This window comes from Chiloscyllium punctatum, chromosome 3 (assembly GCF_047496795.1).
Source record: "Chiloscyllium punctatum isolate Juve2018m chromosome 3, sChiPun1.3, whole genome shotgun sequence".
Taxonomy (NCBI): Eukaryota; Metazoa; Chordata; class Chondrichthyes; order Orectolobiformes; family Hemiscylliidae; genus Chiloscyllium; species Chiloscyllium punctatum.
This window is the reverse complement of record NC_092741.1, coordinates 75,838,241-75,852,388: the sequence shown is the minus strand read 5'-3', so window position 1 is coordinate 75,852,388 and position 14,148 is coordinate 75,838,241. Positions and strand designations below refer to the sequence as shown.

The following is a 14,148-nucleotide window of genomic DNA, read 5'->3' as shown; positions in this document are numbered from 1 at the left end:
ATTGTCACTGATCTAGTAATCCAGGACACAGACTAATGAGTTTAAATCCCATCAGAGCAGGCGGTGAAATTCAAAATTTAATCAATAAATCTAGAATTAAAAGTAAGTATAATGGCAACTGCAGTCCTTACCTGGTCTGGCCTACATAAGAGCCCAGACCCACATTTGACTTTTAGCCACCTTAAAAAAAAGGCTAAGGAAGCTACTTAGTTCAAGGCCAATTAGGAATGGCCAACACATACTGGTCTTGCTTGTGATATTGCCTGAAAGCATAAGAAAAAAAATATTCAGCCAATTATTAGAATGGGCTCTCTCTCTGGGTATCTACTGGGGTATCATCTAGCCTAAACTAGTTAGGATGCACACTAAGTGGCATGAATGAAAGCAAGAGGTTACAAGGAAAAAACCTAGCCTGTAGAGGGATAAAACATTACATTTAGTGTATGATCATGCACTTTAGATTAAAAACAACAAAGTCAAAGTATTTTCTAAATAATGGCAGACTAGAATCTGTGGTGGAACAGAGCTGCCAATTCACACAAGTTGTTAAAATCTAATGGATAAATACAAATTGTAATTATAAAAGATAATGGAATTTTGGTCTTCATCTGTCGAGACCTGGATTGCAAAGTTGTGGAAGTAATGTTACGTTGGTGTCAGACATCAGGAAGATATACTAGGGGTATTGAATAAGTGTAGTGCACACTGAATGGGAGTTCAGGAGTTAAATGATGTGGTCAAAATCATAGCAAGCATAACCAATGGCAATAGAGTGGTAAATGGTCTCTTAAGATTATAGTTTCTTCACTAAATCTTCTAAAGGAAATCAATCATCTAGATTTGTATCATTTTGATGTCATTTAAATATCCCTTCAATTTAAATTGCTCTACCTTTCCTAACAACTCAATCCCTTAACCTCTGTTATCATAAATCATTATTTCACCCAGTATTATTTAATTATATTTCTTCTAAACTGAGGAACCTAATACTGTGGTGATGTCATACAATGAAAGTATGCTCTCAGGGATATATACTGGGAATGAATGTTGTTTCTGGCTTGTAATTTTCTGTCTTGCATTCCAGAGATGGCCTAACCACAGTGTTTTTGTTACCAGTTGTTCTCAAAATACACAAAAAAATATAGTTTCTCTTTGTTTTTAAAGTTTGTAATCATATTTTTGAGAATTTATGAATCTACACACTTGGATCCCATTACATTTTTTATTCTTTTTGGCTAAAGCATATTGAACCATACTTTTTTCTGCATTAAATGGTAGCTATCTATCCCTCGTAGTCTTTGGCTTGTTTTCAGCATTTTGTCACATCTCGCAGTTTGCCATCAACCCCAAACTTGAATATCTCCTTCCACATATATGTCCAGATCATTACTAACATTGGAAAATGTAAGTGATACATGTCCACCAACCTAATTCTGCTGTTTTGTCCAAAGACGTTCTCTCTGGCTAGTAAACATTACTGAAGCAACTGAAATGTGGTTATTGTTCATTTTGAAACTAGCTTATGATTCCTTTTTATTTCAAAGTCTTTCTCCATTCCTTTCTTTGAATAGTCTCAATTTCATACTCATTATTCAGTTTATTTATAATAAAACAAAGAACTGTGTATGCTGGATATCTGAAACAAACAAAAATAGAAATTTGTGGGTTTTTTTGATTCATTCTATTTTCAATCTTAATTGTCTTTAGCCAAAGCAAAACATCAACAAAGATCTCAGGGTGAACGTCACTTTTTTTGGTTAAGTGTAAGCTGAATTGAGTTTTCTGGAATGGTGTTTTGCTGTGAGGCCTCACAAACTTTCTCATCGTCTCTTAAGAAACTCACCTCATGAACTACTTACTCTATGATTATGATGCCCTCACATCTGATTCCAGCCTCATCCCATGTGCCCATCCTGCAACAACTCAGCATATCCTGAATTAACCAGCATTCTTGATGTGCTTAAGCCATCTTTAAGAGTACATTGTCATACCTGGACAATCACTGTTAGTCTGAAGTCATTGGGAATGGACATACTAGACAAGGGAAATCCCCAATGTTCTTTGTGGACAGGGACCTGGAGATCCTACTGGATGAGGTAGTGAAGAGGCAGAAATTCCACATCCTCCAGGAGCAGGTCAAGATGCCAGGCCGTATCAGCCTAGTTCAAAGCTGCTACCCAGTTTAGAGTAGCCTCAGCCAGCTGGCGAAATGTTCAGCACTGTAGGAAGAGGTTCAATGACCTTCTCCACTTCACCAGTGTAAGTGCTGCCATTTTCTATCCAATACTTGACACTCACTTCATTTCTGCTACTGTATGCACCTCCCACCAAGGCTTATGCTCTACGAGTCTCACTATTACCAACGAAATCTTCCCTGACCCACTGTCATCAAGGCCAGCATGGAGCATGTGGTGAGCTGATGTCATTTGCTGTGATTATTTCCTAGCTGTGTTTTGTTGGTATCGAGCTTGCTTGATGTGTTTGGGAAGATAGGAAGATGAATATTACTGAGGTGAGTTGGGCCATTAGCAAGACATTTAACAACCTTTAATCCCTCTTAATTGTCAACTAGCCATTACCTGACAAGAAGCTCACCATGGGACTCAACAAAAGCATATCAGATGGAGCAAGATGCTCTTGCTGTCAAGATAGGTCTCACCAGACATCTTGCACAATTCTTGCTAGAACCCATGTGGCTCCTAGAACAGTCTGCCCCTTGTATCTGACTAATTTGTTTGAGCTTTTTGAGCAGGTAACAGGGAGAATGGATGAGGGAAACATGCAATACATCGTCTGAATGAATTTTAGTTGGGTTTTTAAAACAACCACAACATCCAAGGGATTATAGTATATTGGATCCAAAATTAGCTTAGGGATAGGAAGCAAGATGTATTTGTGTCTGGAAAGTTGTTCCCAAAGGGGTTTAGCAGGTTTCAGCCCCTTGCCTTTTGTTGTGTAAACCAATGATTTAGACTTAGATATCTAAGAACAATTACAAAGTTTGCAGATGATACAAAATTGATAATGTAGACAATAATGAGGAAGAAAATGCGAAAGTGTCAGAAGGCACACAGCGTACTTTCCTTGAAGCTGAAATATAGAACAAAGAATAAAGGAAATTACAGCATAGGAAAAGGCCCTTCAGCCCTCTAAGTGCTGATCCAGATCCTCTATGTAAACCTGTCGCCTATTTTCTAAGGATCTGTATCCCTCTGATCCCTACCATTCATGTATCTGTCTAGATACACCTTAAATGATGCTATCGTGCCCACCTCTACCATCTCTGCTGGCAACACATCCCACGCACCCACCACCCTCTGTGTAAAAATCTTTCCAAGCATATCTCCCTTAAACTTTTCCCCACTCACTTTGAACTCATGACCTCTAGTAATTGAGTCCCCCACTCTGGAAAAAAGCTTCTTGCTATCCACCCTGTCTATAGCTCTCATGATTTTGTAGACCTCAATAAGGTCCCCCTCAACCTCCGTCTTTCCAATGAAAATAATCCTAATCAACTCAACATCTCTTCATAGCTAGTGCCCTCCACACCAGGCAACACATTGGTGAACCTCCTCTGCCCCCTCTCCAAAGCATCCACATCCTTATGGTAATGTGGTTTGCAGAACTGTATGCAGTATTACAAATGTGGTTAAACCAAATATACAACTGTAACATGACCTGTCAACTCTTGTACTCAATATCCCATCCAATCAAGGAAAGCATGCCAAATGCCTTTTTGGCAACTCTATCGACCTGTGTTGCCACCTTCAGGTTACAATGGACCTGAACACCAATGCTTATCTTATATTCTTACAGATATAAGATATAAGATCATAAATCTGCTGGAATAATATTAGATACCAATTGGAGAATGGCTCTTGCATTGCATACTATGAAGTATCAGTAATCAACATGTTTCATTTATTAGGATTCTCACCTGGGTCCTTTCAAATAGAAACCCTTCCTTTGACACATTGAATTCATCATCACATTCTTCTACTGTGATAAGTCATGAAATGTGAAAGTAGAATATCAACACTATGGCTGAGGTGAAGAGACAGACAAACCCATTTCAATTGCAACTGAGTTTCTGACCAACTATTGGTCCCATGAGATGTGACTTTTCTGTTAAGATTCTGCTTGATGGGTTGAACATCCTCTACCGGTGTGTGGTACAGTTTGTTGACATAATTGAATTATTGTAAATTAGGAAAAGGACACTTGCAATGAGGCTCTTCCAGTGATTCATTATGAAGAGATTCTTAGCCACAAAATTAAAGAAGTTCTAATGATGATTTTATGTTCAGTTAGATGAACTCAGCTAACAGAGCACTGAGGCTACTGGAAGATAAAATTGTCCTTTCGTGGTAATATGAAATGATTCACAATAGCTGAAATGAAAGAAACTGGACAGATAATTGTGATTGCATGATTCTAAGAATCAAGTGCTCTAACTGGCGTTGATTATTAGGTTCATCTATGAAAACAGCTAATAAGTGAGGCACCAGAAGAGACTAGTGAGACTCTATCCCAGTACAAATCACTACTTTAAAAGAGGAAGCATGTAAGACATGGCAAATAGCTTCACACAATCAAAATGTTTTCTATTACATTGATCAGATGTTTGCAGAAAAAAGTTATAATTACCTGTTTCTAATGAGAAGCAAATGAGTTCTTAATGATCTGTGCAATATGTTTCATGAATTTTGCAGAGACCAACATATTTTTAAAACTATTTTGTATAAAAATACGTACTTTGATTCTGGCTTGAAGAGTAAATGAATTGATGAATTGCAAATCGCTCACTTTTATTAAGAGTTTAAAGAAACGCTTATCCAAAAGATATAAGATCAAATGACAGCAAGATGTTTATAAATGACACCTCTTTTGATATATTTCAGTTCCCAGATATCAATCTCCACCTTCTGATTGGAAAATATTAACAGAAAACGTCACAAACTTAGGTGAAGGCTTCAAAGACATGCGTCAAACAATGGAGCAGAAGGCACCCAAGGAAGATGTCATGGATAATATTTTCAAACTGCAGGAGCTTTTCCAGAATCACACAATCCTATTCCTTCAACTGAGTCAGTCTGTCCAGAAACTGGAAAACAAGTTACAGAGTTTTGAGGCCCGCATGGATGACATTAATGCATCTGTGAATGATTTAGATGATGATTTACAACAGTTCAGTTCAACAAATAGACAAGAGATATACAATTTGTCTATAAGTATAAACAGTGCACAGGGTACACTGCGACACCAACAAGCAAACTTGAAACAAATAACATCAAATGTAGGAAATCTTAGCAGGCAGATAAAGGAGGCACGTTGGACACTAAATACAGTCAATGGCACCTTCACAGAGGATATAAGCATCCACCATGCAAGTCTACTGCAGCTTCAAATACAAGTTGCAAATGTGTCAGAAGATGCAAAAATGTTGAAAGTCATTCAGCAAAATATAGAGAAACAACTGAAAGATGAGGTAGCCATACTCAGCAATGTCACAGAAGACCTGAGACTGAAAGACTGGGAACATTCAATTACCCTGAAAAATCTTACCTTAGTGCAGGGTATGAGAAGTTTGTAATTTAACATTCTTTGAAGTTTGTCTCCCTTTTATTCTTCCATTTTAACAATATTCCAAAGGAAGATAAGTTATAAATGTGATGAAAGATAACAGGGTATAATGAGGGATATCCTTACTTTACCGTCATTTTGTTGCTTGAAGCATTCTCTTTATTTTGTTTTCTCTTCTTTATTTTGTGCAAATAGAATACCTTTTAGTTGGAATTCTACCTTTAATGATGCATGTTGTATCAATGTGAGAAAGTATTTTGAGGATATGATGCACAGGACCTGCAGGGTTGATTGTGGGGAAACCTTGGAGACAGGCACAGGCCTGTCTGGTTAAGGAGATCATGCCCTGATGAAAGCAAACAGTAACCTAGAAAGTGCTTTATGCCAACAGGCCAAAATGAACTGGCACAGATAATCATACCTGCATCATAACTGACAGACTCAAGATTTACTCACTTAAACCAGCAAGCTGTGGACATACAACAGCATAGGGTGTGCCGGGCAACTTATCAGCACATTATGATGTTATTTGCATTGGGTGGCTCATCAGCCTTAGCCCGTGATGTGCTGATTGGGAGCGAGAGGGGGTGATCTGGAGTCAGGGACAAGAGATTAGACAAATGTGGGAGGTGACCGGCATTGGGCAAACAGTCAGAGTGTGAAAGTAATTGAGGGGGTTAGGAGGCAATGAGGCAAGAGGAGCCCAATTACTGGGGTAGACAACTGGCAGAGGAGGAGTACATCAAGTGAATTCTAACAATGTTCAGCATTGCAGTGAAACATGGAGGAGTATTCAGGTTAGTAACTTCAACAAGCCTATCATCTTCACGGCAGGCTCCAATGGTTCCTTTTGAAGATTGTTATTCAAACCATATGTACAGCATATTTCTTGAATTCTGTACAATGGGATTCTCAAACAATATTAGCTCTTCTAGTTGTGAATGCCTTTTGCAGAACATTCACTTTTGACACTACTCACTGGCCACTTTGGTGCCTGTGAGGTATACCTATGATATGAGTGCAGATTCAAATAGTTTCTACATCATTGCTAAAGCATTTTACATGAACTAAATATTTTAAAGTTGCACCATATTTTGTTTTAATTTATAGAACATTTATAATTTTGTTATTATTGAATATAACTCTTTTGTGTTAATACTTTCAAATACTCTTTTATGTTGAATCTTTTTATGTACTCATCATAGTTGGTGAGGATTGTGAGCAGGGAACCACTTTCCTAACTACGTTCATTAAAACTTTTAAAAGCAGCTACTTAATGAACAGGGATAATTCATTATTTGTCGACCTTAAATTGAACTCTGTAGTCTTTATAATACCCTCTTCTATATTGCACTGTTCAGAGCAATAGAAACTTGAAAAGAGGCATGCCTTTAATATGTAGAAATAATTTAAACCACTGGTTTGTGGTTTTTCGCTCATGTATCACATGACCTTAAGGAAACCATGCTAAATTTCACCTATTATACTAACTTGTTCATATATTGTTCCTTTGTGTCTTGTTAGTGACAAACACAGCCAAGTACATGTGCTTTACAAGTAGCAGAATTTCACTTCCTAAAGTTGAGGCCTGACAGCTCACCATTCTCTTGAAACCACAAATATGGCAATAAAACAAACTTAGAAAAGCTTACGGAGATTGCCAAAGTTAAAAGAGTAAAATGATCTTTGCAAATGGAAGCAGTTCATTTGAAATACAAACTGCATCTCTATGGAATTCCACCACAAATAATGCATACAACAAAGCATAAATGAATAGATTAACTGATGACTTATGTGATGGTTATGGAGAGAAAACTATACAATTAGATAATTAAAAGTTTCAACATTAGATTATGCAGGGAAGAATTGTAGAGGTATGTGTTGAACATTAAGTAATAGTCCATTGATAAGATTAATAAAAACTGCAAGGAAATAGAAGGTGTCATGTAGGCCCTACTACAACATCACAATTTCCTCAAAGCTGCCATCAGTTTACAGTGTTTGGTTTTGATCATTTTTAATCTTAACCAAAACATTAAAAAAAAACTATCACTTTTTTGTTGTTTTATTGGGTTACTGGTGAAAACATGCCTCTGTTTAGTTGATATGTGCTGGCTGCATGTGTGATTTCGCTGGTGCTATGCAAACATTTATTTAATAAAAAATTTCATTTCTTAGGACATGATTTTCAACAACTTGTTGAATCTGAGTACTCAATAAACAACAAAAAGTCAAAGTACAGTGATCTTTGAAACAACTGAATTCCCTGATGAAATAAGGTAACCTGCATAGGTTGGTTAACTGCAGTTCAATTGCTTTATTGACTATTCAATATTTTAGGGCCTCCTGGGCCAAAAGGTGAAAAGGGTGATGACGGATTGGATGGACTTCCTGGACTCACTGGTGTAGCTGGGAAAAGAGGTGAGTTCAACAAAGGATGCGATGCAAAATATAAATTATGTTGCTGAAAATTGAAGTTTCTCCAGAAGATCTGGCCAACTTTTATTAACTGAAAAGATCTTGCAAGTTCCAAAAGCAAATTTTCCTCAACTGATACCAAAAAATAGTTAAAGAAGGAGGATTGTTTGGTACCTCTAATAGTAATTGATAGTAGGTGAGCCTCCAAAGGTAGCAAAAGCCTCCACAAACAGGAAATATTATAATCAGTCAATGCATGTTAAATTGATGTAAAATAAATAACCTGATGATAAATTTGTTAAATGAGAGTTATTCCATAAACAGCCATCATCTTATTAAATGGCACAAGAGAACAAATGGCCTACTTCCATTCCTAATTTGTATATTCACATTTTCCCATATTGTAACTTGCTCATTTCTTGTAATTAGTTAAATATAGTTTTTAAAGATGTAAGTGGAAGATAAAATATTCCAATAGAGCTTCTGAAGGTACTTTTGTGCTAGGGCTATGTAACCTTGGGTAAAATTGATCTCTTATAGTAAAATTTCTGTGATTCTGTGGGGTGGCTTTAAAGTAGACAAAGCAAAGAACACTCAGATGTATTTACTCAGATGTATGTTAGCACAACTGATGGGTGGGGTGATAAGTAGGATGGGTGGAGGAGTGTGTGGGAGTAAATTTGTTCTTATATAATTTGTGTCACTCTTCTAGTTTCTTTATTGAAGGATTCAAAATGTGAGAAATTGTATTCCTGTATTCCTCTTTGTGATTTTATCCCACTTTATTTGTGATACTAGAAACACAGTGCTCACCAAACAATGCAATTTTGTATTTTAGGTTTACCTGGTTTGACAGGAGCACCTGGAATACCAGGCCTCAAAGGAGATCCAGGAGAACGTGGCCTACCTGGATTTTCTGTCAAAGGACAAAAGGGATCATGGGGTATGTTATTAGCTTTCCACATTCTAAGTAGCCTATCTTAGCACATTAATGTTCTGATTTATTTCAGTCTGATATTTAACATGATGAACTCGATGAGACTAAACCCATTCTTCAGGAATTGTGGAAGTGCCTCTGCTGCACAAATCATCCATATTTACAGGCGCAATGTAATGTTACCGCTGTATCTCACTGATTGCTGCCCTTTTCCAAACACTGAGTGGGACCTGTAAAGTGCAGGCTCTGTTTGACCTCTCGCACACCATGATGCACAGCCCTATCATGGTCTCCTGAACATCCATCCAGTTAATGTCCTGATCTTCATTCTCAGAATAGCATTTGATCCCACATTTCTTGGGCAAGCAGGATAATAAAGTGGCCTTTGTGGGCTCCAGTTGTGAAGGGCACAGCATACTCCAATATTGTGGTGCCTTCTTCCTGGACTTTACTGCAAGATCCCTAGAGCAGTGCATTGAGGCCCTTATTTTAAGGAGACCTGCGCTCTGGTCCACTATGGCCCTGGGTAGAGTTGTACCTCTGGTATGAATCAGTCCGAGGATTATGTAAAGATGTCATCAGCAATGTTTGTAGAGAGTACTCCTTTCTCCCAACACCCATCCCATTACAGTCTGAGGATCTTGAAGAGAGGCAGGAACCTGAGAATGTATGTACACATCATGGCAACTCCCACGATAGCTGAGACAGACCACTAAAACTCACATTATTGATCTTTCACAAGCTCAGCATTCCTAGAATTCAGTTGATGAACTCTGCAAGTTGATGATAGGACACTCTCAAAGAAAAGTGAGTGCTCTCCATATCATCCTGCACCAGGGCTGGGGGTGGGGGGCAGCCAGTGATGTTGGAGAGTCCCACTGCCTGAGCTAATTGACCTTCCTCATTGTAGGGGAAGGATATAAACTAGAGGGGACTGTGGGGAAAACATGGTCAGTGACATTCTGGATGTAGTTGTGGGCCAAGGATAGGGAGACATCATGCAGAGTCCGCACAAATTCCTTGAAATGAGCCATTGGCATAAAGATTTGTGGTAGATGTAACCCTGACAGAAACCAATCCTTTTGAGTGCCAGTCCCGCTCCAACGTAAGATGTGCGTGTCCCTGCACACAAGTATGCAAGTCATAAGTATCTCTGAGCTCCAAGGTGAAAGGCTGATAAGACCTGTTAATTGATCCAAAAATAGTTCTGATGATGTAGTGAGTCTAGTGGTTTGCCAACTTTTGTGGATCATAATAGTCATAGAAATGTACAGCACAGGAACAGACTTGTCCATGGTGACCAGATATCCAAAACAAATCTAGTCCCATTTGCCAGCATTTAGCCTATATCCCTCTTAACCCTTCCTATTCATACACCCGTCTAGATGCCTTTTAAATATTGCATTGTACCAGCCTCCATCACTGCCTCTGGCAGCTCATTCCATACATGCACCACCCTCTGCATGAAAAAGGTGCCCCTCAGGTCCTTTTTAAATCTTTCCCCTCTCACCTTAACCTTGGCTATTCACCCTATGCATGTGCCCTCATGATTTTATAAACCTCTATAAGGTCACCCCTCCACATCTGATGCTCCAGGGAAAATAGCCCCCAGCCTATTCAGCTTCTCCATATTGTTTTGTGGAAGAGGACAATGTTAATGGATTGGTCAGGGGATGGTGATGAAGGTAGAGTTGATTAAAAGCCCAGAGAACCAAATGGTGAGCTGCTACCACCAGGCAGCCACACTGCTTTTCATATTCCAAATTATGCCATCTAGTTCCTTGGAGAGGGAAGGGAAATTTGGGAGATGCATAGAAATGAGGAGAGATAAGCTAATAATAGGTGCATATGCATCAAAATAAGATAGTCACCACTCAATAGCAAGATTCAATCACTTGACATTTAAACCCTCAGGGAATGATTGGAATATTTTACTTGCATCAAGAATCTGACCTTTTCATTCTTGCCTTATTTTCCCAAATCTTTGTTCCTTAATCACATGGTCAACACAGCAGAAAATTTTGTTATCTTTTATAGTGGGGTTTCTACCTGGAGATTCTCTGTCTAACCTCTTGCAAATCCTGACAAATTTAATCTTTTCATCTGAGCATGAGCTCGTACCCACATTCTTCTGCAATGAACCAGAAAAACTTTTGGCCTCTAGTTGGTCTCTCTTTCGCAGATCCTGGCAGAATAACTTGTCTGAGTTTCAGAGATCCCTTAGGAGCTTGATTAGCTATTCTTTATGTTCCAATTATATTCCATTTAACAATTAAATGCACAGTTTAAAATATAATTGTTTACATTCTGGCATTCTTAACACCTACCTGGGACTTCGGACAGGACTTATCTAATTACTGTTATTACAAACGCTGCTGCCATTGTCTCCAAGTGTGAACACCTTACAGCTTCTTCTCAGTAAAACATTCTAAATTATCCTTTAATAGCTAGTAGTCTGCTCAATGAGGCCCAATGTTGGACGGGCTTTGGTCAAGACCTCATGCCTTCTATTTTATCCTAAATGAGAGGCAGTGTTCTAAAATACAACAAACTTCTAAACTTCAGTATTGTAACATGATAAACTCTCCTATTATGCTAGGGATACTCACTCGAACCCACCCTCTTCCTATTCTACTAGTGCAACTAGATTTTGATTTAGATAAAATATTTTGTGTTTTTTATAACAGTCTCATTTTAAATCCAGTCAATTCCTGGCAATATTCAACACACTTTGTGGCTAGATTAAGCTCTAATTTTATAATAAGTAATAGTTTAGAATAAAGCTTCACTTTGAGCCAAACCAGGCACTAACAAAGTACAAACCAAGAACAAACACATTTAATCATCTTGGCAGTTTACAAATCTTTCTTTCTTCATTTGCATGTATTTTGATTGTGCACTTATAATTCCAGTGCTACGGACAGCAATCAGTTTACAACATGGACATCCTTCTATGTTAATATTTGTGTTTCTTTTGTGATTTGTTTTAAAGGTCGTAGAGGTGAGAGAGGAAGAAAAGGAGAAAAGGGGGAGAAAGGTGATCAAGGTGAGTCACTGAGTGAATCTTTTAAAAAAGGACAGTAGTAACAAATGCTCATTAGACATGCTGGGATAGAGCTTTTAATCTGCACCTGTAAATTCTATTGGTGAACAAATCAAGATGGTATGAGTTACTGAATAACACTGCATAGCCATACTTGGGTATGTATCACTACATAACTAGAGAATGATTTGGAGATGCCGATGTTGGACTGGGGTGTACAAATTTAAAAATCACACAACACCAGGTTATAGTCCAACAGATTTAATTGGAAGCACTAGCTTTCAGAGCAATGCTCCTTCATCAGGTGATTCCCACTTGTTTGATTAAATCAGGATGAATTAAGTCTCTGTGGGAAAGTTGGATGTGGTAGTGTTTTCACCGTTATTCTTCTTGTCCCTGTGGTCAGAAAATGTTGGAGTACACTATTTTTGAGTGTTAATTAGCAATTATGTAATTGACTTCACCTTAACTTGTTGCCTGGAATATTTTTAAGATCAACACATGGGCTCATCCTGATCAAAAGCTATTGAAGGAAGCACAACACATGATATTGAAATACAATAAAGAAATGCTTTAAGATATGTGAGGTGGGATTGGTGGTTTTCTTGTCTGAGAGATATTATACAAAGACAAGTATTTCTATTCTCTTCCTAAAGGTGTAATTATATCGTTCTTTCATTTGGACATCATTTAATGAAGAGAGTTAATCCATGATCTGTTAGTATTTGTTGAACATCTGTAATGGAAACTGCAAAGGCCCTGACTCAGATAACATTCTGTAAATAGTACTAAATGCTTGTGCTCCAGACTAGCCATATCCCAGCCGAACTGCTCCAATACAGCTCCCAAGTACTGTGTGGTAATGTGGTAAATCTAGTATATGAGAGGTTCATTAAAAACAGTGAGGAAGAAGCTATTCTTGAATCTGCTTGTATGTGTTTTTAAACTTTTGTATCTTTTGCAAAGTAGAAGAGGGTGGAAGAAAGTATAACCGGGGTGGGAGGGATCTTTGATTATGTTGGCTGTTTTGCTGAGGCAGGGGGAAATATGGATGGAGTCAATAGCAGGAAGGCTGGTTGCGTGATGGACTGGGCTGCACACACAGCTCTCTGTAATTTCTGGGCTTGGGCAGAGTAGTTACCATACCAAGCTGTGATGCAACTGGATAGGAGGTTTTCTATGGAACATTTATTTTAAAAATGGTAAGAGTCATTGTGGACATGCTGAATTTCTTTAGCCTTCTGAGGAAATAGTCATCGGTGTGCTTCCTTGACCATAGCATCAACATGGGTGGACCAGGACAGACTGTGGTGATATTTATTCCTGGGAACTTGAAGGTCTCAACCATCCCCTGAGCACTAGTCATACAACTACATCTAAATGCTAGTATCTAGCTCATATCTTTGCATCATATCTTGACTTCTTCTTTTAACTCTTCTCAATTTTTTCTCTTTCTATTCCAAAGGCAGTGTCTCCTTTTTTGTTTATGTGCTTAATAGCTAGAAGGTCCAGGGGTAAACCCCTCCATTGGCCTAGAAGCCACACTCAATTTTATGTTGTTTGTGTAATTAATTGCCTGTAGTCATGGCTCTCTGCACCTCTAATTCACACCAACACAGAACATCCTGCCTCCAAAAGCCACCTGTTAATCGAAGAGTTAGCAGTTCTTCAGTCCTCACAGTGCCACCAAGCAAAAAAGTGTCCTGTTCACAAAAACTAGGTCAACTGCTGTCCCATCCACTTTAGATCATCAGTAAAATGAAGGACTCATCAACAGAACTAACAACAAAAAAATACACTTACTCAAAAACAGTATGCTAATTAATGCTGAGTTTGGGTTCCACTAGCACTCCTTAGCTCCTGACCTCATTACAGTCTGGGTCCACAAATAAATAAAAGAGCAGACCTCAACACCACGAGGTGAAAGTGAGTGTTCATGACATCAAGGCAGCATTTAACTTAGTGGGAAATCAGGGATCCCAAGCAAAACATGTGTCAACGGGAACAGGGAGAATTCTGTCCACTGGTTGGAATCATATCTAGCTCATATTATGGTTGTTGGAGGTCAATCATCTCATCCCAGAATGTTGTTACATCTCATCCCAACAATCTTAGTCTTTTTTTCTTCTATTTTTTCTTTCTTGGGGTGTTGGTACCTTCAGCAATG

At 38.3% G+C, this 14,148-nt stretch overlaps 1 protein-coding gene across 7 annotated transcripts in view; it reads left to right on the top strand.

Annotated features, from left to right (window-relative positions):
- Nucleotides 1-14,148, top strand: part of scara5 (scavenger receptor class A, member 5 (putative)) — a 76,843-nt gene that overhangs the window by 32,411 nt on the left and 30,284 nt on the right. For all 7 annotated transcript variants that reach the window (XM_072555310.1, XM_072555322.1, XM_072555315.1 and 4 more), the window contains 4 exons: nucleotides 4,902-5,576; nucleotides 7,924-8,004; nucleotides 8,840-8,944; nucleotides 11,931-11,984. In XM_072555310.1, coding sequence (XP_072411411.1) covers nucleotides 4,902-5,576; nucleotides 7,924-8,004; nucleotides 8,840-8,944; nucleotides 11,931-11,984 — 915 coding nt within the window. The remainder of the gene's footprint in view (nucleotides 1-4,901; nucleotides 5,577-7,923; nucleotides 8,005-8,839; nucleotides 8,945-11,930; nucleotides 11,985-14,148) is intronic.